The sequence below is a fragment of the Herpailurus yagouaroundi genome, unplaced genomic scaffold (assembly GCF_014898765.1).
Source record: "Herpailurus yagouaroundi ecotype Mexico unplaced genomic scaffold, PumYag 182, whole genome shotgun sequence".
Lineage (NCBI taxonomy): Eukaryota > Metazoa > Chordata > Mammalia > Carnivora > Felidae > Herpailurus > Herpailurus yagouaroundi.
The window spans coordinates 54,610,261-54,637,437 of NW_024412413.1; the positions used below are offsets into that span (position 1 = coordinate 54,610,261).

Here is a 27,177-nt window from a genome sequence, read left to right on the forward strand (position 1 = left end):
GAGCCATCAGCCCAGAGCCTGACGCGGGGCTCGAACTCCCGCACCGCGAGATCGTGACCTGGCTGAAGTCGGACGCCCAACCGACTGCGCCACCCAGGCGCCCCGACTCATTCGTTTTTTATGATGTTCTAATCGTTAGATTAAGTTTTGCTCATCCCAAACTTGATCACAGCGAGCCTAAGAAGACCCTTCATTTGAGTTCATACGCATTCTAAACCAACAGCCAATTTGACCAAACCTGTAAGGACATGACCTTCCAGGCTCTTGCTATTATGTTTCTGTAAATATCTCGATGTTCCTTTAGCAAGGACTCTGCTTACATAGGGTGGCAGTGCAAATTTTGTCTCTAAATCCATTAGAGTCTGGAATTTGTAAAAATGCAAAATTCTCAGGAACCAGATGCTGTTTTTTTTTTCTTTGTGGAGAAACTGGGAGTCCTACTTACCTCCAGTCAAGCTTTCTCACCCGGTTCTCCCTCTAGAGGGAGACATAGTCCAGCTTTTATACCGATTGCCGCCCTCTCATCCTTTACTGTCTCCTTTCCTGCAGGACCGCAGTTCGCTCTTCGCAGCAGCCGCGGCTGCTAACAGAACAGGCTATTGGCAGGGACCGGAGGGAGGCCACGCCGCCGGGTTCTGCCATCCCACTTTAATGCCTAATTCAACCTGCGGTGTCGGGACCTCTTCTCTCTCCGCGTGGTCCTTGCACCATCCAAGGAGGCCCTCACTCCGTACTCTCAGGACAGCCAGGCTGGTTGGAATAAGGGGTCTGGGTGGACCCAGGGGGTCCTGCCCTTTACGGTGACTTTCTGAAAGACACCACCGGTGTCTCGACAGTACAGCGCCTGGGGTGACAGGCGGGGAGCGGGTTTCGGTTACTAAACCGCTTACTTTTTTTCCGCCTGGTCATCCGGATTTGTTTCCTGGGCCCCCTCCCCCGCCCCTCCTCTCTTCCCTCCCGCCTTTAGCGAAGTGACACGGGCAACACCTGCTCGCTCGTGTTCGATGTTGGAAGTCGCACCTTGTCGGTGGTGACGCCGGCCGCGTGCTGGGGGCAGGGGACAGCGGCGGATTTGCCTTCCTTCCAGCCCACGATGCCCAGGGGGGCAGCGGCGGGGCTGCGTGGGGCTCTGCCCGCAGCACTTCGAGGCGGGATTGAGGGGCTGCAGCTGGCCAGGAGTTGCTGCTAAGTGGCCTGGGCGCAAAGCGTCCGAGAGAGAGGGCACCAGCTGGGACCTGTGTGCTAAGAGCGGGAACAAGGGGCAGCTGATCCGAGGAGGCCGGCGTCTTGAGGGCCGAGGACCGCCGAGCGCAGAGCCGCTCTTTGCTGCCCCGAGCCTCGCCGGCAACTCCTCCGCGCTGGAGACCTGGGACCCGCGAGAGCCAGGGAACGGGAGTAGCCTGCCTGCTCTCCTGAAGGTGAATCGTTCCGTCCAATTGCCTTTCCCTCGAGAGCCAAAGGGAGGGCGGGAGAGAGGGACGGAGGATGTGTGAGTGTGTGTGTCTGTGAGAGGGAGAGGCGACGCGAGGCGAGAGGAAAAGTCTACTCGGCGTCGAGAGCAAACGGATCAGAGATGGAATAAGAGCTACTCGCTGCAAGACCGCCTCGATTCTCGCATTCGGGGGAGCTGAGCGCACCCCACGCACCCGCTGAGGACCGCGGGCGCTGGCCAGGGCTGCGGGGCTCGGGCTTTTGCCTCAGTAAACACGTCTTTTGATTACTTTGACACCGCGGAAGAGAGAGCCGGGAAGAGAGGCGAGGTTCACGCGCGCCACCTTGCACCCGCTTTCAGGGGGACTCCAGTGTGGATGTCAAGAGATTCCTGAGCCCTCTTTGCCATCGCAGGAGGAAACACGCGCGCGCACACACGCGCGCTCAGGGCCACCCTCACACGCCCTCCACGAGCACACCCCACACCAGACGTGGGTTCCCTATGCCCCTGAACGGCGACGGCGGATTGGCATCTTGGAAGCGATGCAAGAGCGATAAGGCTGGCGCGGGCCCGCGGAAGCTGCAGGAGCGTCGCTAGGTGTTGCCGCCACCAGGAAGCCGGGCTGCAGGTAGGTGCGAGCCGCGTCTCCCGCCTCCCCTCCCCGCCGGCGCCGGGGAGCGGGCGGCAGCTGGAGGACCCGGGGGTCGCGGGCCGTAGGGGGCCCGCCCCGGGACGGCGAGGGGTGAGAGCAGGTGCGGGCCGGGCGCCCGGCACCTCCCTCGCGGGCGGTCAGGGTAGGGGCGGGGGTGGAGGGACGCCGAGAGGGGCTCAGAGCACGCGAAGGAGGCTCGGGGAGCGGTGCCCTCCCTCTCTCCTCTGCCCCATTTCTCTTAACACAGAGAGCGGCCCGGCCGAGGGTTGCAGTGGGTTTGATGCCATTCCTCACACAAGCCCATCCCGCCTGGTAACCATTTTGGACTCTTCGTAAGGAGTTGGGGGTCGCGTTCAAGGGAGGATCGGTGGGACGTGTCGGGTCGCCTTTCTGAAATCCCCACTTTCCGTCCACTTCTGATTAGTTAATTCTCGGGCCTGTCTGCAGAGGGTGGGCGTTTCGATGAGGCTATTGATTTTCCCACCTCTAACTCTTTTCATAAAGAATCATCTTGATAAGTTCTGGAGCCTCGCGTGTTTTAAAGATATTCTTAGATTTGGGAACGGACACTTCATGACTGAATGAAGCAAAGCTTCGGTAAAGGATTCTACAGGACAGCTTTAGGGAAAGGATCGTTTCACCAACAGCGTTCAGAAAAAAAAAAAAAAGAACAGCTTCAAGAAACGGTTTTTTAAAATACTTTTCTTTCCTGATAGGTGCCTCCCCAAATCTTGTTAATGGTACATGGCTTTTCTGCCCTGCTGCTTTGCTGTCCCTTCCCCCTTCTGTTCCAAAAGGCCGGGTTCCTACTAAGAGGTGTTTTCTTTAGGCTACTGATCTGCACTTGTCAGTGGGGAACGTGTTATTTCCAGAAACTGCCTTTGCAAAGGAAAGTTTGATATTCGTCGCCCTATTTCTCCTAGAACTGCAGTCTGAGCTATCTCGTCTCTACTTGAAAAGGACGAACTGTAGGCGCTCGCTGAGCCCTCGGGTAGACGCGTCGCTTTTCTACTCAGTATTCCACTTCCTGACCAAGTGTTAAAACAATTGCCTGAAGGGTTTGGAATCAAATGTGTACTTACTGTAGTGGCTAGCTAGCCTCTCTTCCCCTCGTGCTGGTTGACTTTGACTTGTGGCAATAAGAAAAGAAAATATCTTCCTTTTGTGAGTGTAAATCCCCTCTTGAATTGTGCAAAAATCATTCTTGGAAAAACAACAACAACAACAAACAAACCCTATATGCAATCTTAACTCTGAAAAGTACCCCGAAGCAGTTAGTGTGTAAGGGTCCTTCACTCAGGACAGGATGAATTTCAATGACTATTGACTGGATGGTAATTATCTGGTTCCTGTCTTCCCAACTAGATTGTTGGAGACATCAATAATCAGACTGTTATCAATTAACACTTTAAAACTGCTCTATTAGGCAATGTAAGTTAAGACAAATGAGTAATTAATTTAAGATTTCTGTGTAAAGTGCTAAATGGCAATAACTACCAAAGGAGATTAAAAACACTTCTAAAACCTTAAAAAAACAAAGCATTAAGATTCCTTGTATTTACTCCAGCCTTTCCATGTTTGCACATGTGTTCTCAAGACTGGTTGAACCTTTTACAATTTCAGAATTGGTACCTAACCTCCTTAAAAATCATCAGACATTCATATTTCTCTTTGCCTACTTTATCTGTTTTGGATCTCATCTTGAGTCAATTGTTTGCATGCTGACTTTTTTAGAGTCCTAATTTTTTAAAGCCATCAGTAGTCATTGAGAGGCCATCAGTAACCACACTGGAGCTTATTTGATTATTTTCTTAATTTTCAGTGAAAAGATTGGGTTACATTTGTAGATGTGATGCTATGGGAGCAGTGTCACTACCGATGGAACACTTAGACACCGGTGACTTAAGAGGAAGAGCACAGTTTCAGTGTGGCATTTTTTGGGACTAAAATCTTGATTCTTTTCTTGCCTTTAATAAAATTGTGTAGTTGAGGATACTTGAACTTACACATTATGCATAGTGCCATGCTGATACCTCTTAAAGAAGAACCAAAAACCTCGATGTAAAGCAAACACCTATGATGCTACAAGTTGTGCCAAAGGGGAATCTAAGGTTTCTGAGTATATGTGCTTTTGAATCTGAAAAATGTTAGCTGTTTTAACCAAGAATGAAGATTCATTGAAACGCCCATGGATCTGTGTCAAAAAAGATACATATTGCTTAGACACTGCATTATAGTATTTACTAACCACCAAGTTATAAAATGTGATGACACAGCTGTAAAATGATCTGTTTTTAGACATGGCCACTTTACCTTTTTAAAAATTTATAAAGTGATGAAACTTAGGGGGTGATAAATTATTTTCTAAAAATTATTTTATATATTATCAAAAATTTTAGTGGTCCTGGATCCAGTATCTCCATTATAGTATTTAATGATGATTCTTTTACAAGGTGTTTTTGGATATTGGTACGTTGAAAGTGCATTTTAGGGTTGATTTATCACTAATTGCAGCTATGGATTAACCTATACACATAGGGTGAGATGTGCCTTTCCAGCATTTTCCAGGCATCATCATGGGTTGTAGTAAAAGGTATTGTTAGGTTCTGCCGAAGTTCAGCTGTGGCTCCAAACTGATGACCATTTGCTTCTCTGATGTATTCCCCAAACTAGGAATGTTCCAAAGTGTCATCAGTTACCTCTAATAGATTTGAGAAGATGAAACAACCAGAGTGCAAACAGTTCAGTGTGCTTGCTTTTACTTCTCCAGTGTTTTATTAGGGATGCCTCATTAAGTCGTATTATTCTGCAGCTGTTTTGTTCATTGAAGATTCAAGTAAAAATAAGGAACTTTACTGTGCAATGCAGTTTTGTTTTCTTGGTGAAAAACACTAAGTTGAAGTAAAATAAGCATCTAACATAGTCCCCTTTGATCTATGCCTGACATTTACACATGTAATTCATCAACTTGTCATTAGTAGGGCTCCATCAAAACAAAGAGAAGAAATGCATTAACACCGGCTGCTGCTGGGTATGAAGGCCAAACTAACTGAATCAACTTCCTATCTGGTTCCCATGCTTGCACAGTATTTGACATATATCTCTCTTACAAACCATTGTTTTTTTTTTTTTTTTTAATGATACATAATGTGGTATATTAGCCATTTTGTTCCAAAATTCTTTGGTTAACTTTATTCTAAACTACTCGGAGAACTATACCACTATACCATTGGAAGAATAGGAATAATTTCACAAGGGGGTTATCATAAGTCTTTTTAGAGAAAACTTTTGCTTTAGATCTGGTTTGCTTAGATCTGGAGCATAGTGTGATACAGGGGAGATGGAAAGGTGGGCCCCGTTCATTTTTTGTTTTTTAGTTGTCATCGACCACTGATTTATTTGGTCATTTTTGGAAAATCTGATTCTATTCGTTTGGCACAGTGATTCACGTGTCCTTGTCAATGAAATATAGCAAGCAATTCTTATTTTCTTATTTTTAACAGAAATTTAAGAAGTGTGGTTAGACTTGTTGGAATGTGAAGAAAAGTAGTATTTAAATATATTTCTCTGTATTATCTATGTAATCTTTATATCTCTGTATGTCCATATACATATATGTGTATTCATTTAATGGCACCCATGTATTATACTGGTTTTGTGTTAAAGAGGAAAGAATGACTTTTTAAAAAGCCTACATTTTTAGGTACATAGTTTTTCACTATTTTACATGATTTGACCTGCAGTGTAACTGCATCCATGGTTTCACAAGGTCATTTATAATTGAGTTTTACTATTTGGACCACTGTTGCATGTAGTATGTTTTTCTCTTTAGTTTTTCTTTTGGAGGCACTTTTATTTGTTAGGTTACAAATGTTTTTAGTTTTTCTTTTGGAGATATTTTTGTTAGGTTACAAATGCAAAAAAAAAAAAAAACAAAACAAAAACAGCTTTGTCCTTTACGTAGAGTTGCTTGGGTTGTGTTTATTGAGCCTATGACTGGGAATTTCAACACATTTAAAACACTTATGTTTGTATGTGATCTTTCTTAACTATGCACCTCCACAGTTAAAACAAACCATGGGTTACATTGGAGCATGCTACTCTGGTTTACACATGGTATCTACAAATTTTCTAGAAACATATTGATTCCACATTTGTTCGATTTCCAAAACCCACCCACTTCCCAATGTGTGTACCACATGTATATGTTGGATTTCATCCTATGTTGTGATGATAGGCAAGCTAGTAACTGGAATCCGTGAAATTCTGGCCTATTTTGCCAATTTATCGATACTGCCTTTGGAAAATAGAAGACTTTCAGGTCACTTTTGTGATTCAGATGAAAACAATATGTAAGCTATAAGGAGAATATTCTATTTTATTCACAGCGATCCATATGAATGGGGTATGAGCTATAACTAAGGAATCAGTGTGTACATGCTTATAATAAAGCCCTTTTAATCACTTCCTTCAATTTCCTAGATTATTCCATAGGTGCTGTAATTTTGTGATTTCCTCTGAATGGCCAATTAGCAAAGGTATAGCTCCCTTTCCCTGTGCTATGTAGGCATAGCACAAACATACTAATTTAATTCAATTTATATTTATATTGTTTTATACAGTAAATTTTTGAAATTATTCACAGAGTATTTTGGTTAATGGGTCAGTGTTGCATTCTGAGCAATTATGGTGGTGGGGCTGAATTTAGTACTTTGGCAAAATGGGGACAAGCTGACAAGTGTCTTGCTTTTTTGTCTCTGTGGGCTATGTAAAACTAACTCTTGACATAAAGCTGGGCAGTGCACAGTAGCTTTTAATGAATGCAAGGTTTGTTTCACTAAATATTTTTGTTTCTTTTTTGTTTTTTTTGTTTTTTCTGTTATGAACTAGTCGCTGTATAATTGCATGCATGTGAATGTGAATGGGCAACTGTGTTGACCTTTAAAGGTCATGCAAAAATTTTAAACCTTTCAATTTACAGAGTTAATTGCTATGGCCTCCTGTTGCTGCATATAGAGCTTTCTGCTGAGTTTAATAATAGAGAATAACACTTTGGTTTTCTGTGGTGGATTATGCAGCTTCTATAAGGAAATTTATGAAGGTATCTGTAGTAGGCACTATGATGGAAGATTTTTGGAAAAGTGCATTTGTGCTTTGCAGTTAAAGTTTTCAAGTCCAAATGGCCTGGGCTATGAGGATACAAATACTTTCTGGTACAAAAAAGCTGATCTTTCACAATTATTACCTATAGGTAAGAAGCTGCGCCATGGTTTTATTTGATTTTGGATCAGCATTTCTGTTTTTTAACCTCCTTCTTTGAGATTCCAATGAGAATTGTATTTAAATATTGGAGGAACTAAATATGCTTGCTCTCTTAGGGAAAAGCCTATGAGGAAAAGTAGGTTGGGTTAGTTGTCCCTGTTTTTTTTTCCTGTCTTCATGTTGTTTGTCATTATGGATCACACTAAACAAAAGCAGGCAACTGAAAAAGGCTTATGTGGTCATAGGAATCTTACTAACAAAGCTTCAACCTAGTAATAGAACACAGAGATTTTTTTTAGAATACATTATTCTGGAGGGCAGGCTTTCCACAGCTCTAAAATTTGGTCTCCTTGAACAGTGGAGCTTTGTGTACCAATGCAGTGAATTTGTGACTACTCAAATAAGTCGAGAATTCAGAAATGGCCAATGCAGATCATTTGAGGAAAGCAACATACACCCTTATATTTCTTATTTGTATTAGTTTATGGGTAATTCCAAAGGTATTTAAGGTGGGAGAAACTGGTTATTGTTACCATTTCCTTCTTAGTTTAGTTTTACCTTGCTCTAGATGTATGGTGAAAAGCATACTCACATTTGTTGGTGCTGAAGAGTTTGGTAAATTCTTTCTTAGAATGGCCATCAGACATGTGAGTAGCAGTGACCTGGTCTTGCTTTTGTTTGTATTTTCTACAGAAAGGTGAGTCAAATTAGTTATTGTACAGTATACAAAGAGAAAGGAGGTGGAAGATCTACATTTCTTCAGTCAGGCAATCCAAAAACAAAAAGGAGAGTGAAAGGGCGTTGAAATCTCATACTCCATAAAACAGGCCCCATTTGGGGCAGCTTTAAGTGGAAGGAAAATTTCTAACAATTTTATTTTAGGTTTAGTTCTTGAAATACTGTATCACAGTAGTTTTCTGCTAAGATGCATGTACTTTATTGCAAGCTCTTTTTAGATTGATTGTTGGTATGTTTATAAATATACCAGAATTTGGTCAAAATTTAGACTTTGCTATTTGAAGATACATTTGCTCATCATATCATTTGTTGAGTGGCTAAAATTCATTGGCTTGCATTTTGGTTAGCGGCTAAATTTTGAAAATGACTATTATAAAACCAGTGTAGGGCAGTGGTGAGAGCTCTGGAGATGCTTTTGTAGCCCTCCCATTAAATAACCCATAACCACAAGAAAATCACTTCATTTCTCTGTGCCTCAGTTTCTTAGGAATGTATTTTTTTGACCAAGTTTTCAAGACAATTAAAAATGGAAATTTTTTTCTTGTGTACAGATCTAATAAACATCATGGTTTTGGAGATACATACAATAGTATTATAGGACATATCTTTTAGTTAGGAAGTCAGACATCTAGCACTTAATTCCTGGCACTCCAGTAAATGTTCCATAAATGCTTTTCGATAAGTGATCTGTGACAGTTGTCCAACTTTATAAGACTGGGATGATGATGATGATGGTGATTATGATGATGACCCAAGATTCTAGATGTGGGTACATAGAATTGAATCAGATGAAATCTCATAATTCAGTGTAGCCATTTTGCCTAGTTTACATGACATTGTTTTGTTGCAAAACAAGTTGTGATAGGTCACTAGGCTTAGGCTTGTTAACATGTCTTCTCTCTACTGCTGGTTTTTGTAGTCACTGAAATAGAAAGGTTTGTTTGATGAACCCAAATAGAGTTAGGCTAGCAAATCAATCTTCATATACTTGTTGGCAATTAAAGGCATTCATTCAAAATCTGTGTATGAATTTTTGAGAATTTATCATTCTTGGGAAAGTTCCTTCATTTATTCAGTAAGTATTTATTGAGCATGCTATAGGTGCTTGAGGTATGTCAGTAAACAAAGACAAAGGTACTTGCCCTCATAGAATTTACCACTTCTTTTTTTTTTTTAATGTTTGTGTTTATTTTTGAGAGAGAGAGACTGCGATTGGTAGAGGGGCAGAAAAAGTTTCAAGGAATCTGAAGGGGGCTCTGTGCTGACAGCAGTGAGCCAGGTGTGGGGCTCAAACTCAGGAGGTCATGACCTGAGTTAAGTTGGACCCTCAACCAACTGAGCCACCCAGGTGCCCAGTTTGCCATTTCAGTATATACAAGTTTTGAAATGAATCTGGAAGAATGATTCAACAATGGATTTTGCTGTGGCTGCTCTTGCTATTAATTCTTGTTTATGACTATGATTCACAGTTTTGAAAAGAAATAGTTAAAATCGCTAAAATGTCAGAATTGGAATGAATAATGTAGAAAAAAATCATAGTATTAATTTAAGGTGAGATACTGTGTAATTCAGTGGATTGATTCCAGATCAAAAGGTTTCTGATCCAACTGAAGGTGATATAAGCCATAGCCCCTTTTCCTGAATTACACATATGAAAGAATAAATTCAGATAGGTTGAATGACTTGAGATCAATAAAGGGGTCAAAAATTCAAAAGCCAATAGGGGTCAGGCTGGGAATGTGAATGAGTGAAGCAGACCAAATGGAAGGTAACAAATTGCAAGTGACACACAACCTCAGCTATAGTGTTGGGGAGACCCTAGGGAGTGTAGGAGGTTCTGGTCAACATCTAAGTGAGACAGCTGAGTCTTTGCCCCATGCTGGAATGTGGGTCTGGTGTTGCCAGATTTTCTGATTTGTGGAAGAGAATTAGGTGTTTAGAGTTTTTTAATGTGAAAGTTCCAGATTTATGAATGTTGGGAATGAATTCAAATTTGAACTGTTGTGTGGGCCAACAGACATATCTGCAGGCCATATGCAGGCTAAGGGGCATGAATGTGCCACTGTTGACAGATGGAGGTGTGGGGACAGCTAGTTAGGAAGATATGCATGTGCCTGCCCTTCTGTCATCTCTACCCATAATCCTCCAACCCCCTGGCATTTGGAGCCAGGGTGGTTTCCAGTTTAGGGCTCAGCTGGAGGAGCTGAATGATAATGAGGAGTGGGTCATTCTAACCTCTGCATTTAGTGTTCTTTCTTCTTATTGACTCATTGTACACTTGATGCTGAGCTCACCTTAAAGTTGGTGGTATCTTGGAGGGCTTAAGGGATGTGCTGGAAATGCAGAAGTTTAAATCTATGCCCAATATTTGGAATGGGCTGTATGGTTCTGTAATGCCTTATTCCTTTAGATCAGTGCTTGTTAAACTTGTATTTGCACACAAATCATGTGGGGGAAATTTGCCAAAATGGAGGTTCTGGGGGGGGGGCTGAGATTTTTAACAAGCTCCCAGGTGAAGCTATTGCTGTTGGCCCATGGACTACACTTTAAGCTTCAAGTCTTTAGAGAGTTTTTTCACCACTGAATTTCATTCCCTGTGTGTAAGAATCTGGGGAGGTCTCCCACTCTTACCTCTCTGACAGGTTTCTCCCCATAGTGAGTAGCCTAAACCTGGCCACTGACTCAAAACCCTTGCCTCAAAGGCTTTCAAATCTGAGTGTAGAATTTATAAGTGTTTGCTTTATTTACTAGTTTTCTATTTAGAGGATATATTTTATCCCAAAGAGTAGATCAGAAACTGTCTGCTTTTCACATACTAATGCAAGTTTGGTTTACGTCTTATAGTTTGAAGAAGTAAATGTATTTATTTCATAGCTACAGCATCACGTTATACATGGCTGTATTCTAGCATATAAGGTTAATTTTAGCTCTCCAAATCATTGTTTTTTGGAATTTCAACAGCAGTTGCTTCCTCTTAGGGCTTAAATGTCAAAATTTTGGCCACAATGTCTAGATTTTTGTTCTACTTGAGTGGTCATTATGAGTAGGTGAGAAGAGGGATTTAAAAATGATGGTTTTGTGTGTTTACTGGGCTTACCACTTTTAACTGAATCTCTTTTTTGTTTTTGCTCTGCTTGACCCTAAATACCTTTCCAGAAGAGGTCTCTTTAGGATTGAAGACATAGTAACTTACTATTTAGGGAGTTTGACTCCTTCATATATTACTAATTTTTCCCCCCTAAAACCATTTTACTAATGCCAGAAGGTATCATAGCTCAGGTGTGTGACTATTCTACAGAAGTCTGACCTGGGTCTCATGTCACAGGTTCAGTTCACTGGGTAGACTATTTTGTTGTCAGTTTTATCAATGCCCTGGGAATTCTTAAGTTTCCTTATGCTGGTATATTAATTATAAACTGAGATTAGATTTCAATATGTCAGTCTGAGGGAGAGAAGCAATCTGTTTTCTTGCAAGTTGTATGATTTATATAGTTTACAATAATAATGCTATTATTTCTTACTCAATTTCTTTTAAGGGCTTAGGAGTTTCTATTATATAGAATATCTTTGCTTATAGGTGAGTAATCATGTGAATTTTATTGAGTCTGTTAGACTGTAAGCTCTGTGAGGCAAAACCATGTATATCATGTTTCTGTTGATTCTCAGTGCTTAGCGTAATGTGTAGCACATAATAGGTACTTAATACATTTAATGGGAAGAAGATTAATAGTTCATATTGATAGACTGTCTTTTTGTAAGTTTCTTCAATGGGTGAGAAGTATTCTGTGAAGAATTGTCTTTTATCCTGTCTAATTGAGTGCATGTGAGAGAGAAAGGAGAGGGGAGTCATTTATTTTGACCTAACCTTTCCATCTCTAACATGAAAGATATTTTAGCCCTCAAAAAATACATACATTTTAGGCAAATCATAAAGGACAAAAACATGCTGATAGATAATTCCATTCTTTCCACAATTTATTATAACCTGGAGGTTTAGAGACTACGTATGCTTGTGATTCTACTGTTGTATAAATTAAATAATATTTGTCAATGTCAAATTTAAATGTTAATCACATATGGAGTATATTTTGATTGCTCTTGTCAGTGACTTGACTCATCATTCATTAGGGAACTTAAAGCCATTTATTCTTATCTACATAATTACCATTTTTATAATTTATCATGAACCAGATTTACTTTTTTCACCTTCAGGAACACTATTAACTGTGATACCATTGTTCTTGGCTTCAGTGATATTGAAAATTATTGGTATTCTAATTTTAAATGCTATTTAGTATGGATAGTATGCATTCAAATATTTATTGATTTTTATTTTAGTCCTTCTGTGTTAAATAAACTTTCAAATGCTTGCTGCCATGGAGAATTTCACAAAATTAAAACTCTTCCACTATATTTAATTATTAAGGAAACCTTTATATATTATAAAACCAAAAAAGGTCAACTTATTGGATTACTGCAAAATTTAATTTGAATTTTTTGCATTGCTTTTATTTTAAAAAAATGCACTAAACTGCATATATTAGCATATACTTATGTACATACCTACACACATATAAACTATATACTTAAAAAGTTTCTCAGAACCCTTAAGTGTGATGTTTTTACTCTTGCAAGTATTTTTGGAACTCTTAAATGAGTCAAAAGACAGGCTTTAAGTTGAATGGATCTGGTTTTTCCCTGTATTGTCCCTAAACATTCATACTTGTGTAATTAATATACAACCTCTAAGGTTATGGAGCTAGTGCTACTCTGGAACTTACTGAAAAATAGATCTATTCCTTTTCCCCACCCCAATCCCAAATAAGAGATGAGTGAAAAATTTAGGTACTGTATAGTACTGAAAAATTTTCAAAATCAGTAAGTAGAATTAAAATCGAGCTTATTGTACTTTGGTGAATTTTGCTGTGGGGCAAAGTCCATGTTAAACAGTTGACCCTTGCACAACACGGGTTTGAACTGTGTGGGTCCACTTATACGTTTTTTGTTTTGTTTTGTTTTGTTTTTTTTGATAAATACAGTATAGTACTATAAATGCTTTTCCCTATGATTTTCTTGATAATATTTTTTCTCTAGCTTTATTCTAAGAGTAGAGTATATAATATAACATGGAAAATATGCGTTAATTGACTGTTTATGTTACAGGTAAGACTTCTGGTCATGGTCAATAGTAGTTAAGTTTTTGGGGGAGTCAGAAGATAGACACAGATTTTTCATCTGTGCCAGGAGTTGGCACACTTAATTCCCCTGTTGTTAAGTCCAGCCGTACTTCTAGGAAGGGTAGGTGAGCTATGGTTTTCCTTGCCTTGTATCTTCTCCTGGCAGCTGATTACATTCAATCTTCAAGGTGGATTTAAGAGTTCGTGGTTAATGTTTCACTTTGTATTTTGTGAGGTCTGCTTCAAGTTGACTGTGTAGATGGTATGGCGGACTGGAGTGAGATGAAGAAAGAAGCAGATTGATTAACTGGCAGTCAGAGATTGAGAAGGTGGTAGGGTTAGTTAGCATTTTGTGGGCTATGAAGGAGAAGAATTAGGTAGGGGCCCAGATGACACAAAAGGGAGAAAATAGAGGTCAGAAGGGAAGTTTTTTCTGCCTAGCATTTTTATACAAATAAAAGAGGAAACCCTTGACCTTTGGGGGGGGGGGAGGGAGAGAGAGAGAGAGAAGAAGAAGAAGAAGAAGAAGTAGCAGTAGTAGTAGTAGTTAGACAAAGAATAAATGCAACCAGTGTTATTCTTGGGTAGCAAAGAGGTAAAATGGCATTGAACTGAAATAAGACCATAGAGGAGAGAAAAATGGTAGTGCCAAACCAAATTTTCCTCTTGGTCTTGGAAAAACTCTATCAGGAATATGAAATTTCTGTCAAGGCTTTTTATCAAATTAAAAATCAGAAAGAATGGGTCTAATGCTGACCCTGCCACCAGTTAGTTGTCAACTTCTAAAAAAAGTTAATATGTATTTATCGGTTTTCTTGTTGGTAAATGAAATGGTTAGGTTTAATGATTACTTAACTTCCTCCAAGCTCTATAAGTCAGTGATGACCATAGGTCATCCTTTTATGCTTTTGTTTTGTCACATGAATACATCTTAGATGCTGTTCTATCTGCTTCTTTCCTACACTGGAATTCTTGAGGACAAGGAATGTGTCTTATTCTTCACCTTGTACTACCCACACCTAACCTAGAACACATTCAGGCATTTAGTAAGGCATTAATAATAATTTTATTAATTGAGATTTAATTTTTTATTATAAAATTCTGAATTATTTTCATCTTTCATTTCTGTAATAAACAACAAATTTCCAGAGGCATAAGTGACTACATTTGCATCGTTAGTGCTATATTGCTTTATAAAACTCTTTCATGCATGTGATTTCATTTGATTTTGTAAAGTGAGTTAGGGATGAGTGCTATCCTTAATTTTAGGTGAGGACACTGACAGAGTGGCAAAAATGATACAGCCAGTGGGTGCCAAGAGTCTGGTTTGAATTCAAGGCTTAGGTGTTGGGAACAATTTTCCATGGGTCTCTCAAGATGCTAACTTCTCATAATACCTTTTTAAGGATGTTTAAGAAGTGAATAGGCTTGGAAGGTAATGGCAGATTTACTCAATGTCCAACATAATAAATACAGTGTTTCCCTCTAGAGCAAAGGGTAGATCTCTTTGCAGTCCATTATTTGTCCAATATTTGGGTTCCTTAAGTTTGGGGCTCCACAAATCAATGTGTGTGCAGCATCCACATGGGCAGCCTTGCATCACACCTGAGAGATTTGGGGGCAAAGGAAACCAATTCAAATGTGATGTTCATGCTGCTTTGCTGTGTGTGAGAAATAGCCCTCTGTCTCTGACTCAGGAGTCTTAGGTCTTTTGCCAGCATCCATAAAATATGGTAGACTAACTTGTAAGCTTACAAGGAGGGTAAAAATCTCAGACCTTTCACAGTTCTTGACAGTATATCTTTCTGTCACATCAAAGGAAATCCTTTTCTTTGCTCAGTTTATGTCTACTTTTGTAGCTACTGTAAGTAAAACTGTAGCAAAAATGAGTGATCTATTATACTGCCAGGATTTTAGTACTTCTCTACTGGGGTCCCTCTTGAATCCCACCCTTCTCTTGTAATTAGATTCTTTGGTGGCAGCATAGAAGATAATTTCCATGGAGGGTAGAGGCTAGGAAGCCGGGGAAACCAACTAGAGACCTATTTCAGTGATTGTGATTTCAGTGATTGTGGAAACTGGCAAGAGTTTGAAGAAAAGAGTTGGAATAAAGGAGGAAAAGAAGACATAAATTAGAGGTAGAACCAACTGGTCTTGGAGACTGAATGTGTGGGACAGGGAGAGAAAAGAGACCAGAATAGATTCTAGCTTAGGTGACGCATGCTGTTTGTACAGTAAGATCTCAGAGCCAACTGTAGTCTTTGTAGATGAAGATAATTGGTTTAATTTTAAGCATTTGGAGTTTGGGGCATCCTTGGGATACTCAAAAGAAAATCCAAATACTTGTAAATTTGGGTCTGGTGTTGAGGACAGAATTATGGTTTAGACCTAGAGGTTTGGGAGGTCACCAGTGTACATGTAACTGTTGAAACTTTCTAACCGGATGAGGTCTCCCAGAAGAGTGCTTAAAAATCACCAAGAGGAGAGTCCTGGAGAACACTAGATATAAGAGAATCGTAGCTTTTTAAATTTTTTTTTTAATGTCAGCAGGAGGAGCCACCCTTCTCTCCATTGTTTTCTCTCAGGGATTTTGCTCAGCTTACAGCAAGTAAACCTCATACATCATGGAATCTACCTTTCCTGCAGTGACCTGCTGCCTAGAGAAGAAAAGAGAGTAATGGAGGAAAGTGGGGAGCATGTCCAGAGCCGCCTGTTTCCATTTTGGCTCTGCTACCCCCCTGAGTATCATTGTGTACTGACTGGTTCCCTGCATTGCTGTCATGGACAAGAATGATGGGAGGGGACAAAGACATCTCCCCTGTGGTCATTACTTGCTGTAGAGATCTATAGACATTTTTAACATTTAAAACCTGAGCATTTACAATGTACCAGCCATGTGCTAAACACTTTACATGAATTATCTCACTTAATTCACACAGAAATTCCAGAGGAAAAGAACTGCAGTTATCCCTATTTTATAAATAAGTGGCTTGACCAAGGCCACACAGATTGTAAGAAGAAATGAGTCTTGAAACACACAGCCTGCCTTCAGAGCTGAGTTTTTAATCATACAACACACATCTCAATCATACTTGTTGGAAAATGAAACTTCTTTTGCTTAATGTGGTGCTGGTCAGAGAATTGTCTTGGTTCAAATGATTTATATTTAGACCTCCTAAGTAGATTCTATTCCTTTAGGTTTAGAGTTGTATCATTAAAATTACACTAACATGCATAGCATTCTTTGAATATGCCTCAAATATCCCATAAGTAACTTTCTATGATTCCCTAATTTCATTTGATGAAAAACTTTAAGTAATGAGATACAGTACTGGTGTTCAAGAAAAATTGAAAAATTCATTTATATACTCAAATATTTATTCTTTTGAATTGAAAAACATCCCCCAAAACTCCACCTCTTAAAGAAATGTGAGGTAAAGTATGTCTTTTTCTGGAATTTATATTTTGAGAGAGAGGGAGAGAGTGCACATGTGAGTGGGGGAGGGGCAGAGAGGGAGGAAGAAAGCGAATCTCAAGCAGGCTCCATGCTGTCAGCGCAGAGCCAGACGTGGGGCTCAGTCGCACAAACTCTGAGATCACGACCTGAGCTGAAATCAAGAGTTGGATGCTTAACCAACTGAGCCACCCAGGCACCCCTGGAATTTAAATTCAGACAGAAATAGCCTACTATGTCTATCTTACAAAAATCTCTCTTGGGCTTTTTGCTGTGTAAGAAATGGGTTTCTTCTGGGTAGGGTGGGAATAGCCTTATGCAGAGTCCCTGGTTGCAGAACTCAGTTGATTGTGTAGAACATCAATATAAGGCTAATTAGATGTTAAATGCTTGCTGAGTATTGAACAATGCAGTCTTCTAATTTTCGGATTAATGACAAAGCCTCATGAAAACATTAATTATTTTGGAATAATTCAGACAATTCCTTTTGGAGTAAAACAGAAAATATATCTGTAAATGGATTTTTCCCCCTAATGATATGATAATGCAGGCAGCAGACATTTTATGGTAATATAGAATAATAAGTTCCTATTCTGGAAGGTTATGGGTGTTTTTAATATGATGACAACATCAAAGGAGCAGTACTGTATTACAGCTATGTTGTATTTTCTTTTGACTCTTTGAAGGAAAAGAATGGGGACATACTGGCTCTTTTTTTTTTTAAATGAGAAGTATTATGCAATACCTGTGTGTGTGTGTGTGTGTGTGTGTGTGTGTGTGTGTGTGTGTGTATAAAACATATTTATTTTTAGAATATATATAATATGCTCTTTGTATACTTGAATCACTTTTTTGGGCTGAATTATAGCTGTGGCTTAAAGAATGGGAACAGTAGTTGGTGATAATTTGTCTTAATTGCCAATAAATATCACTATAGATTGTGCTCTAAAATTATAAGTAGCAACAAAACTTTCTAGCTGGGGCCAAGAGAAAAGCCCCTTGTTACAGAGAGGATTTAAAATCATAACAAACAACAATATAATTCCACCTGAAGAGCCACTTTGTCGAAGATGACAGGGCAGTTTTATTTCAAATGACTGGGGATATGGCAAAATGAAAATGTGGTATAAAAGGAGCTTACCGTAGACACATGATAACTTTAGAAAAGAAGAAAAATGTGAAGTTTGAGAAAATGATATGATCAGAGCAATGAGTAGACACTTCAAATATTTCTTTTACACATTTTATTGTAACATTTACATGTGATTCTGCTCCTCTTCCCCCATAATCTTAGAGTTTTGAACCAGGAGAAAACCTTGGAGTATATATAATCCAAAAGATTCACTTTATAAATGAGACCCCACAGTCCAGAAAAGTAGCCAGATGTGCTGAAGGACACAGAAATAGTGGCAGACCTGGGATCCAGGTTTCCTGATTTCCCAGTGGGATGTTTCCACTATAAATAATGTTTGTAAGCGTTTTCTATGATCAGCATTCTGGAAGGAGTTGAAGAGGCACCTAGTCTATCTTGCTTTCTCATACTGATTAGGAAAGTTATATGAACATTAATTAAGGAAAAAAACATCAGGAGTGGCTGGGGGGCTCAGTCAGTGGAGTGTCTGCCTCTTGATTTCCTCTCAGGTCATGGTCTCCTAGTTGTGAGATTGAGCCCTGAGTAGGGCTCTGTGCTGGATGTGGAGTCTGCTTAAGATTCTCTCTCTCCCTCTTCCTCTGCCCTTCCTTGTTCATGTTTGTACTCCTGTGTGCTCGCTCTCTTTCTCTCTCTCTCTCTCTCTCTCTCTCTCTCTCTCAAAAAAAAAAAAAAAAGGAATGCTAAAAGCACAGTCAGTAATTCTAGAGTTTAAATCTTATTTGTCAATGTAGTCATTTTTTAATCATTGTTTATGGAGCACTTACTATGTTTCAGGCACTGTGATATGTGCTGCAGGTACTTAGTATGTAAAACAGAGTAGGAGAGTGAACCAATAAATATATATTTATGTATATACACGTGTTTGAAAATTAGGGTAAGTGCTGTACAGAAAATTCATCTTCAGATATTTAGAAAACTATTGTCTACTGTTGTATCAGTGGACAGATAGATATATCTATATATCTATATATCTATATATATAGAAATATATATATAGATATATAGATATATCTATATATATATATATATATATATTTGGAGAAATATATTGATTCATAATGAGAAAGTTTATAGTATTTAGAGCTGTCCAAAGATAAAGAGTTTTAGAAAGTGGTAAATTTCTAACACTGGGAGTGTTAAGTGCAAGTGGACAGTTCCCTGGAGAGCATTATTTTGTAGGCATTCAAACATTAAGTGGACCCTTTGTTATCTTCCTTTGAACATTTTAATGAGTAAATTGTTTATCCAATGGATTTTATTTAGGCTTCATTTTATTTGATCTCTTTGACATTTGTTCTAGATGACTGCTCCCTTCTTTTTCTGCTCAACTCTTCTCCCCTATGGTCTTGTTAAATAGTATTTGTAGGAAGTTACTTCTATGACCATTTCTTTAGAACCCTTGTGGGCTTTTCTTCCTTAGCCTTTCCACAAAATATTGATGTTCCCTGGTCTTTGTCCTTGGCATGTGTCTCTTATCAACATATTCTTATTTCCTTGTTGATCTCATCTTCTCTCATCACTTATCTAGTGCCCTTGTGTTGACAATTGCCAAATTTGGGGCCTGGCAAGACCTTGTTGATCTGACTATCCAATTGTATATGAGACCTTTCCACCTGGATGTCTCAGGAATCTTAAACTCTACACATCTGAGATTCAACTCCTTTTCAATTTCCTCAAAACTCTTCTGTTTTTCTTTGACAGTGAGTAATACTTCCTTCTGTCCAAAGACTGAAAGTTGTTTTAGAAAGTGGTGAATTCCAACACTGGTGTTTGTTGGGGATACTAATCATCCATCAGATTATCTAGAACAGAAACTTCGACTCAGGTTTACAAGACACTGGTCTGGAACACAATCCATGACGGAGGGTAGATATGCAGTAGTTGTCAAATAAATTAATCGGTGGAGTTTATGCTTGATATTGATGGCACTGTTTGATTGCTCTCAAGGGAGATTTAACCTTTTGATAAGGAAGGTTGTAGAATAACCTTTTCCACATGCATTCAGCTTAGAACATCTTAAAAGAGAATGATGAGGAGATCCTTCAAGGTCTTTTATAGTTGGGAAATCTTTTTTTCCATGTAAATAGTAAAGACAGGAGACTAATTTATTGAATACTCTACATGGGCCATAAGTTCATATATATATTAGTTCATTGATGCCTCAAAATGACCCAAAGGATTAGTATCAGTATCCTCATCTTCATTTTATAGCTAAATAATTAAGAGTCAAAGAGGTTATTAGGTACCCCGCTTAAGGCCAGTAGGCTTATTAAATGATTGAAATTGAATTTGAACCCAGGTTATTTGAGTTTTAAGTCAAAGCCTTGCTCTAGTTTTCATTTATTTTCTGCTTATATTTTTAACTCACCAAGATCACTGGCATTTTAATTCTCTTTATGGTGAAAATACTTGGCATATTTTTCTAGCTTTGAGTGTGCAATTATGATGTATTAAAGCACCTGCCTTGTGTTTTATACTGAGCATTAAATACAAAGAGGCAGAAGTCAGCCCTTGTCTTGAAAGAACTTTTTATTTTCTGTTTTTTAATTTTTTAATTTATATCTAAGTTAATTAGCATATAGTGCAATAATGATTTCAGGAGTAGATTCCAGTGATTCATCCCCTAGGTTTAACACCCAGTGCTCATCCCAACAAGTGTGTTCCTTATGCCCCTTACCCATTTAGCCCTTCCCTCCCCCCACACTTCTTTTTTTCCTGCTGGATTGTTCTAGTTACCTGATCTTGGAGAGTCTCTTTGGTATATTGATGAATATATCATTCAAATAATATCAAGACAGTCTTCTACCTGGATGGAGCTATTGGGGCTCTCTTTTGGGCATTTATGCAATTTTGGTTTACATCTATTAATGCATCCACCTTATTAAAATATAATTATTTGTTTGCCTTAACCAGTAGATTATGTGATTCTTGAGGGCAGAGACTGATCTTTGTCTATTTCTTGGCATGATACTGTCCCTTAGCAAACGTTTGTTGGAAGATAAGGGGAGAAAGAAAGGAAGGGAGGAAGGAAAGTATCCTTGTTTTCTATCTTCTGGGCCTATAATATTGTCAAGTAAGAATATTAAATTTGTCTGAAATGTTTTCTTCTTCAAAAGAAGGGTTTTACTGCATGATCAATACTGTTTATTTTTTGATAAAGAATTTTGTGATGATTTGCTTCAGTAAGTTTCCAGTTACATTTAAAATATATAGATATACAGTTACATTCTGAGGTTCTTCCTAAACCTCCGTGAATTTTAAAAGAATGATAGATATGGGCCTGTGGTCAATTTCTTAGTATTAAAAGAGATTTATATGTTCTTTTTTTAAAAAAAGTTTTATTTATTTTGAGAGCAGCAAAGGCGAGTGGGGAAGGGGCAGAGAGAGAGGAGAGAACTAGAATCCTAAGCAGGCTCCTCACGAGCAGCACAGAGCCCAATGTGGGGCTTGAACTCAGGAACTGGGAGATCCTGACCTGAGCCATGCAGACATACCGATTTATGTATTCTTACTTGATTTCAGTATTACCAATATATAATGCATCAGAAGGAAAGAACAGAAACTTGGGGGGGGGGTGTCTTTTCTTGACAATTTATTACCAAGGGAATGTCATGGAGCAGAAATTTCTTGTTAGTGCTCCAACATTGTTCTAGCCACAGCTATAGTTGTCTTACAATACCGTCAAAGTATGGGGCCTGTGTTTCAGGATTTAGAATTGTTCCCTAACGTAACATTGTAGCAGAGTGGAGCCAAAAAATTATGCAGAGGGGAGTTGCTTACTTATGTTCTCTGTTCTTTTTTTTCTCTCCAAATGCTATAGATCATCTGTGTGGGTCAACTATTGGAAGAAAGGGGATGATTAATAAAATCAGTAACTAAAACTAAAATAATAACAGCAATGATCTGATGTATAGAGAGACTATGTGACACCTTAAGTGTGGTGGGTCATAGCAAAGTGAATAATTCAATGTTACTAGGTTTGCATACTACTTACTGGTTCTAAAACATGGGTCAATCAAGAAATGTTACAGCAGCCTAAGTGTAAAACTAAGAATAAACAGTTTTGAAAACTCAGAGTATAAAACATTCTGGGTAGAATAGGTCAACAGCCAACTCTGTTATCTGATAAAACCCATTTTTCAGTTGGGGTTTATAGCTTTTTGTGTCCTCTATTTAGTAAATCCTATAGAAAAGTAATAAACAAATACATAACTCTAGGAGAGCAAATGTAGAAATGGAAGAACGTAAAAGCGGAGTGATCTATCTCAGGAACCTGGCTGACTTGATGTACATGTTGGACAAGTTTCAAAACTAGTATTTCTTTTATGTCTTGGCAACATTTCAGAGGAAGGTGTATCTTGACATGAGCTGCATCACTAGGAAATTTCTTTCCTCAAAGAGATTGTCTAAAGTATCCAGTGTGATGCTAATTGCTTAATATCAGATTCACCTGCTTAAATATCTTAGACTTATGATGATGGTAACACTGGACTCTGACACATAGTTTCCTTTGTTTGGCATTTAAAAAAGAGGTACCAATTATTTCAGGCTGTGAGGGTACTATTAAGTTTTGCTCTCTGGTCCTGGAGACTACAAGTTTCTTTTCTGGCTTCCATAAATCACTGGCATAACAAGACGAAGAAGAGGACAGTTATGGTGCTTATAAAGAACTTGGAAAGCCATGTACTATATGCACTTAGAATCTTAATGTGTTTTTTAGATATGTGCTTATATTGTAATCCCATTCCTATTATATATCACAGACTCATTTCTGTTATACAAGTGCTTATCAGTTATGAGTGGAATGGATTAACAAAAGCATTTATTAAAAATACATGTCATTTATTTTAAAGTGCCTATTTCTTGTGTTGTTTTCTAAGTCTAATTTGCCACTCTTTTAGTTGGTTTTAATCTTTATTATGACCAATATATACTTGTTAAACTGTTACTAAATGCATATTTAAGGCATAGAAAACCCTGCAAAGATAAGTAATACAGGTGGTAATAATTTACAAGTGGCTGTGTGCAGGTGTCTGTGTGGTGCATTTGAGAGGTATCTCAGAGTATCTAATAGATCATAGGCTTTGGAATCAGACAAACAGGATCAGAGTTCTGGCTTTATTGCTTACTAGTTGTATGATACTGGCCAAATCACCCAACTTCCACAAAACCCAGTTTTGTTTCATTTTTACCTCCACCCACTCCTCTACCCCCAGATTAGAAGGTTGAAGATAGCTATCATTTTTTTCTGAAAATATTTCTGTATTTTTCTAAAAGATAGTGACTTTTTAAAAGTATTTATATATTTTGGATATGAAGTCCTTACCAGATACAGTTTGCAAATATTTTCTCTCTGTAGGCTGCCTTTTTCTTTTGTTGATGTTCCTTTGCTGTATACAGAAGCTTTTTATTTTGATGTAATTCCACTTATTTGTTTTTGCCTTTGTTGTCTTTGCTTTTGGTGTCAAATACATATATAAAAAAACAGTTGTGAAGAAGGATATCAAGGAGCTTACTGCCTGTTTTCTTCCAGTTTATGGTTTCAGGTCTTATATTTAAGTCTTTAATACATTTTCAGGTTGGTTTTGGGTAAGGCGTAAGATCGAGTTCCAGTTTTGTTCTGCATGTGGCTGTCTAGTTTTCCTTATGCTATTTATTGGCTCCTTTGTTACAAATCACTAGATCATATATGCATGGGTTTATTTCTGGGCTCTCTATTCTGTTCTCTTGACCTATGTGTCTGTTTTTATCCTAATACCATGCTGTTTTGATTATACAACTTTATAGTGTAGCTAGAAATCAGAAAGTATGATGCCTCTAGTTTTGTTCTTCTTTCTAAATATTGATTAGGCTATTTGGAGTCTTCTGTGGTTTTATATAAACTTTAAGATTATTCTATTTCTGTGAAAAATCCCATTAGGATTTTGACAAGGATTACATTGAATCTGTGGATTGCTCTGGGTAGTATGGACATTTTAACACTATTGGTTCTTCCAACCAGGGAGCATTGAATATCTTTTCACTTATTTGTATCATCTTGAAAATCTTTTATCAATGTTTTATAGTATATGAAACTTTATATAATGTATGTATATGAATGTATATTATTTGTACATGTATACATATAAATGTTTATAGGTATATGTTTACACATATAAAATATATATGTAGCCATATATAAAAATATAAAGAACTCAAACAACAGCAAAGAGATAAACAATCTGATTACAAAGTGGGCAGAGGAACTTGAGTAGACATTTTTCCAAAGAAAGCATACAAAGGGCAAACAGGAACCTGAAAAGGTACTCAACATCACTCATCATCAGGGAAATGCAAATCAAAAGCACAGTGAGATACCCCCTGACATCTGTTAGAATGGCTATCATCAAAAAGATAAGAGGTAACAAGAGTTGGAGAGAATATGGAGAAAATGGAACCCTTTTGCACTGTTGGTGGGAATGTAAATTGATACAGTCATGATGGAAAAGAGTATGGAAGTTCCTCAAAAATTGAAAAAAGAACTACCTTATGATCTAGCAGTTCCTTATATCTGAAGAATTTGAAATGACTGTCTTGAAGAGATATCTGCACCCTTATGTTCATTGAGGGATTATTTATAATGGCAAAGACCTGCAAACAACCTACAGGTTCATCAATGAATAAATTAATAATGTGAAATATATATCTATATCTATATCTATACACACACACACACACACACACACACCTACACACATACACAATGTGAAACACACACAGTGGAGTATTATTCAGACATAAAAAGAAGAAATCCTGCAGTATTTGGCAACATGGATGGAATTTGAGGGCATGGTAGTAAGTAAAATAAGTCAGAGAAAAACTATATGATCACACTTAAAGGTGAAATCTAAAAAAAAAACCAAACTCATGGAAACAAAACACCTCTGGTATTTGCCAGGTGGAGTGTGGACAGTGGGAAGAAATGGGTGGAGGTGATCAAAGATGCAAACTTCAGCTTATGAGATAAATAAGTCCTAGGGATGTAATGTACAGCATAGTGGCTCTAGTTAACAATACTGGATTGTATATTTGAAAATTCGTAAAAGAATAAATCTTAAAAGTTCTCATTGCAAGAAATTTTGTAAAGTGAGATCAATATTATTGTGTTAATCATTAAAACAATGTATACATATGTCAAATCATTATGTTGTACAGTTTATTTTATTACTTTTATTAAGCTTATTTATTTATTTTTGAGAGAGAGAGTGAGTGAGCAGGGGAGGGGCAGAGAGAGAGGGAGAGAGAAAGAACCCCAAGCAGGCTCCACATTGTCAGCATGGAGCCTGACACAGGGCTCCATCCCATGAACCGTGAGATCATGACCTGAGTGAGCCAAAGTCAGATGCTCAACTGACTGAGCCACCCAGGTGCCCTTTGTACAGTTTAAACTAAAACATTGTTATACGCCAAAAATTTGGTCACAATTTCATATAATCGCAATAATATACATACATACATACATACATACATACATACATACATACATATATATGTAAGAGAGAGAGAGAGAGAGAGAGAGGAGTGTGATGGATGGATTGATTGATATATAGTTTAAATCAGGATTCAAAAGAAGTCTATACATTTATTCGTTGATGATAGCTCTTGAATATTAAACAAAAATTTTTAATGTTTATTTTTGAGAGAGAGACAGAGTGTGAGTGGGGGAGGGGCAGAGAGAGAGGCGGAGACACAGAATCTGAAGTGGGCTCCAGGTTCTGGATGGCAGAAGAAAAGCTTGATTGTTTTTATTTATACATTTTCAGATATATATATTTAGCCTCTTTCAAAGGTGAATGAGTTTTCTAAAAATTAGAATTACGAACTTTATTATCCTGAGGTTCAAATTGCCTTATCTTTGGTCAATGAGAACCTTTCCAAGTTGTCTCATTAGTGTTTCTAAACAATCCTATTTTCAGTGTAACAAGGTGTGTCAACCTTGTCTTATATTTACCTGCCATAAACCTGGGACAAGCTATTTTCTTGAAAAGCCCTGGTTCATTTTAGTAGGAAGTGACATTTTGAAGTATAATCTGGGAACAAACAATGCCCATTACTGTTGGATTGAAAGCTGTTTCAGAGTTTTTCCAGTGTACTAATACTAGGAAATAGGAACTTTAAGGTAAATTCTATTATAAATTCATAATATCTCCAATTAAAGTTTAGGACTATAGAGTTTTTACGTAATTTCTTTGATTTTTTTCTGTATCTTTTTCTGTGCTGGAAATCCTTGTTACTAGTGATGCCAATATAATTGTTCATTTGTTTCATTCAACAACGCACATAGAATGGTGTAAGGATCACAATACTAACGCTACCACCAACAAATGATTACTGAAAACCTGTAATATTAGTAACTAGCTCCCCTCACTGTGGTTATACTACCAGCTTGATAGACAGACTCATTCTTTCATATTACTTTTAGCTTTTAGAGCTTGTTTTTAAAAATTGAATTCTTATGTAAAATATTTAAATGTAAAAAACAAGGCCTATTCAGAAAAGTTTAACTTTTCTCTCTGTCCTTTCTTCCCCTTGTAGGTCATGGTTTAAAAATTTTGTTTACCTTAAAAACTAGGTAAATACATATGTGTATGTACATCCTCCCCTCTTAGATAAAATGGTTGCATAGTCCATACATTTTTTTCTCCAATGATTTTTTTTCCAGTTATTATTTCTGGAAATCATCCCATTGTAGTATGTAGACATTTCTTGGACCTTTTATAGTTGAGTAACACTTCAATGGGTGATGTAACCTAGTTTATTTAGTCAGTTGCTATTGATGGACATTGGGTTTGTCAAAGAAAAATAAGATTTAAATGATTTAAGTAGATACTAAAGACTTCATTCAGCTGCTGTGCATTACCTGAAGACCAAGTAATGCCCTCAGCTGCTTCACAACTGGAGTTTTATAGGAATTTTATAGAACTGGAAAAAAGGCGTGTCCTTGTGTTATGGTCCTGTGATTTCACCTCTTACTGTGGAGGAACTTGTAATTGGAACATTTGGAGATGGAGATTGTTTTGGTTCTTCATGCCTCTTGTTTGGGATCATGGGGATAATTCCCTCCTGGAAATTGTAGAACTCTTTTGCAATCCTTGTAGTTTTTCAAGATTTGGGGATGCTGGGGAGGAGTGGGGGTATAAACAAAGGAGAAAGGGGAAAAAAGAGAAAAAAAAAGAAGCAAAGGATGAGCAAGGGCAACTGGGGTTTGTTTTAATCCATTTATAAATTATTTCTGTTCCTTTGCTCTTATTAAATAGCGCTATAAAAGTG

General features: G+C 38.1%; 1 protein-coding gene across 3 annotated transcripts in view; it reads left to right on the forward strand.

Moving 5' to 3' along the window:
• Positions 1-568: 568 nt before the first annotated feature.
• The window catches only part of TAFA2 (TAFA chemokine like family member 2), a 500,373-nt gene continuing 473,764 nt past the window's right edge, over positions 569-27,177 (forward strand). Inside the window, exon 1 of one of the 3 annotated variants that reach the window (XM_040491543.1) lies at positions 569-2,060. Coding sequence is in view for 1 of the 3 variants with exons in the window: in XM_040491542.1 (XP_040347476.1) it covers positions 2,365-2,396 (32 nt within the window). In the remaining 2 variants the exon portion in view is untranslated. Of the gene's footprint in view, positions 2,061-2,315; positions 2,397-27,177 lie in introns of those variants that run through there. The other 2 variants (XR_005795471.1, XM_040491542.1) reach the window with 2 other exon arrangements.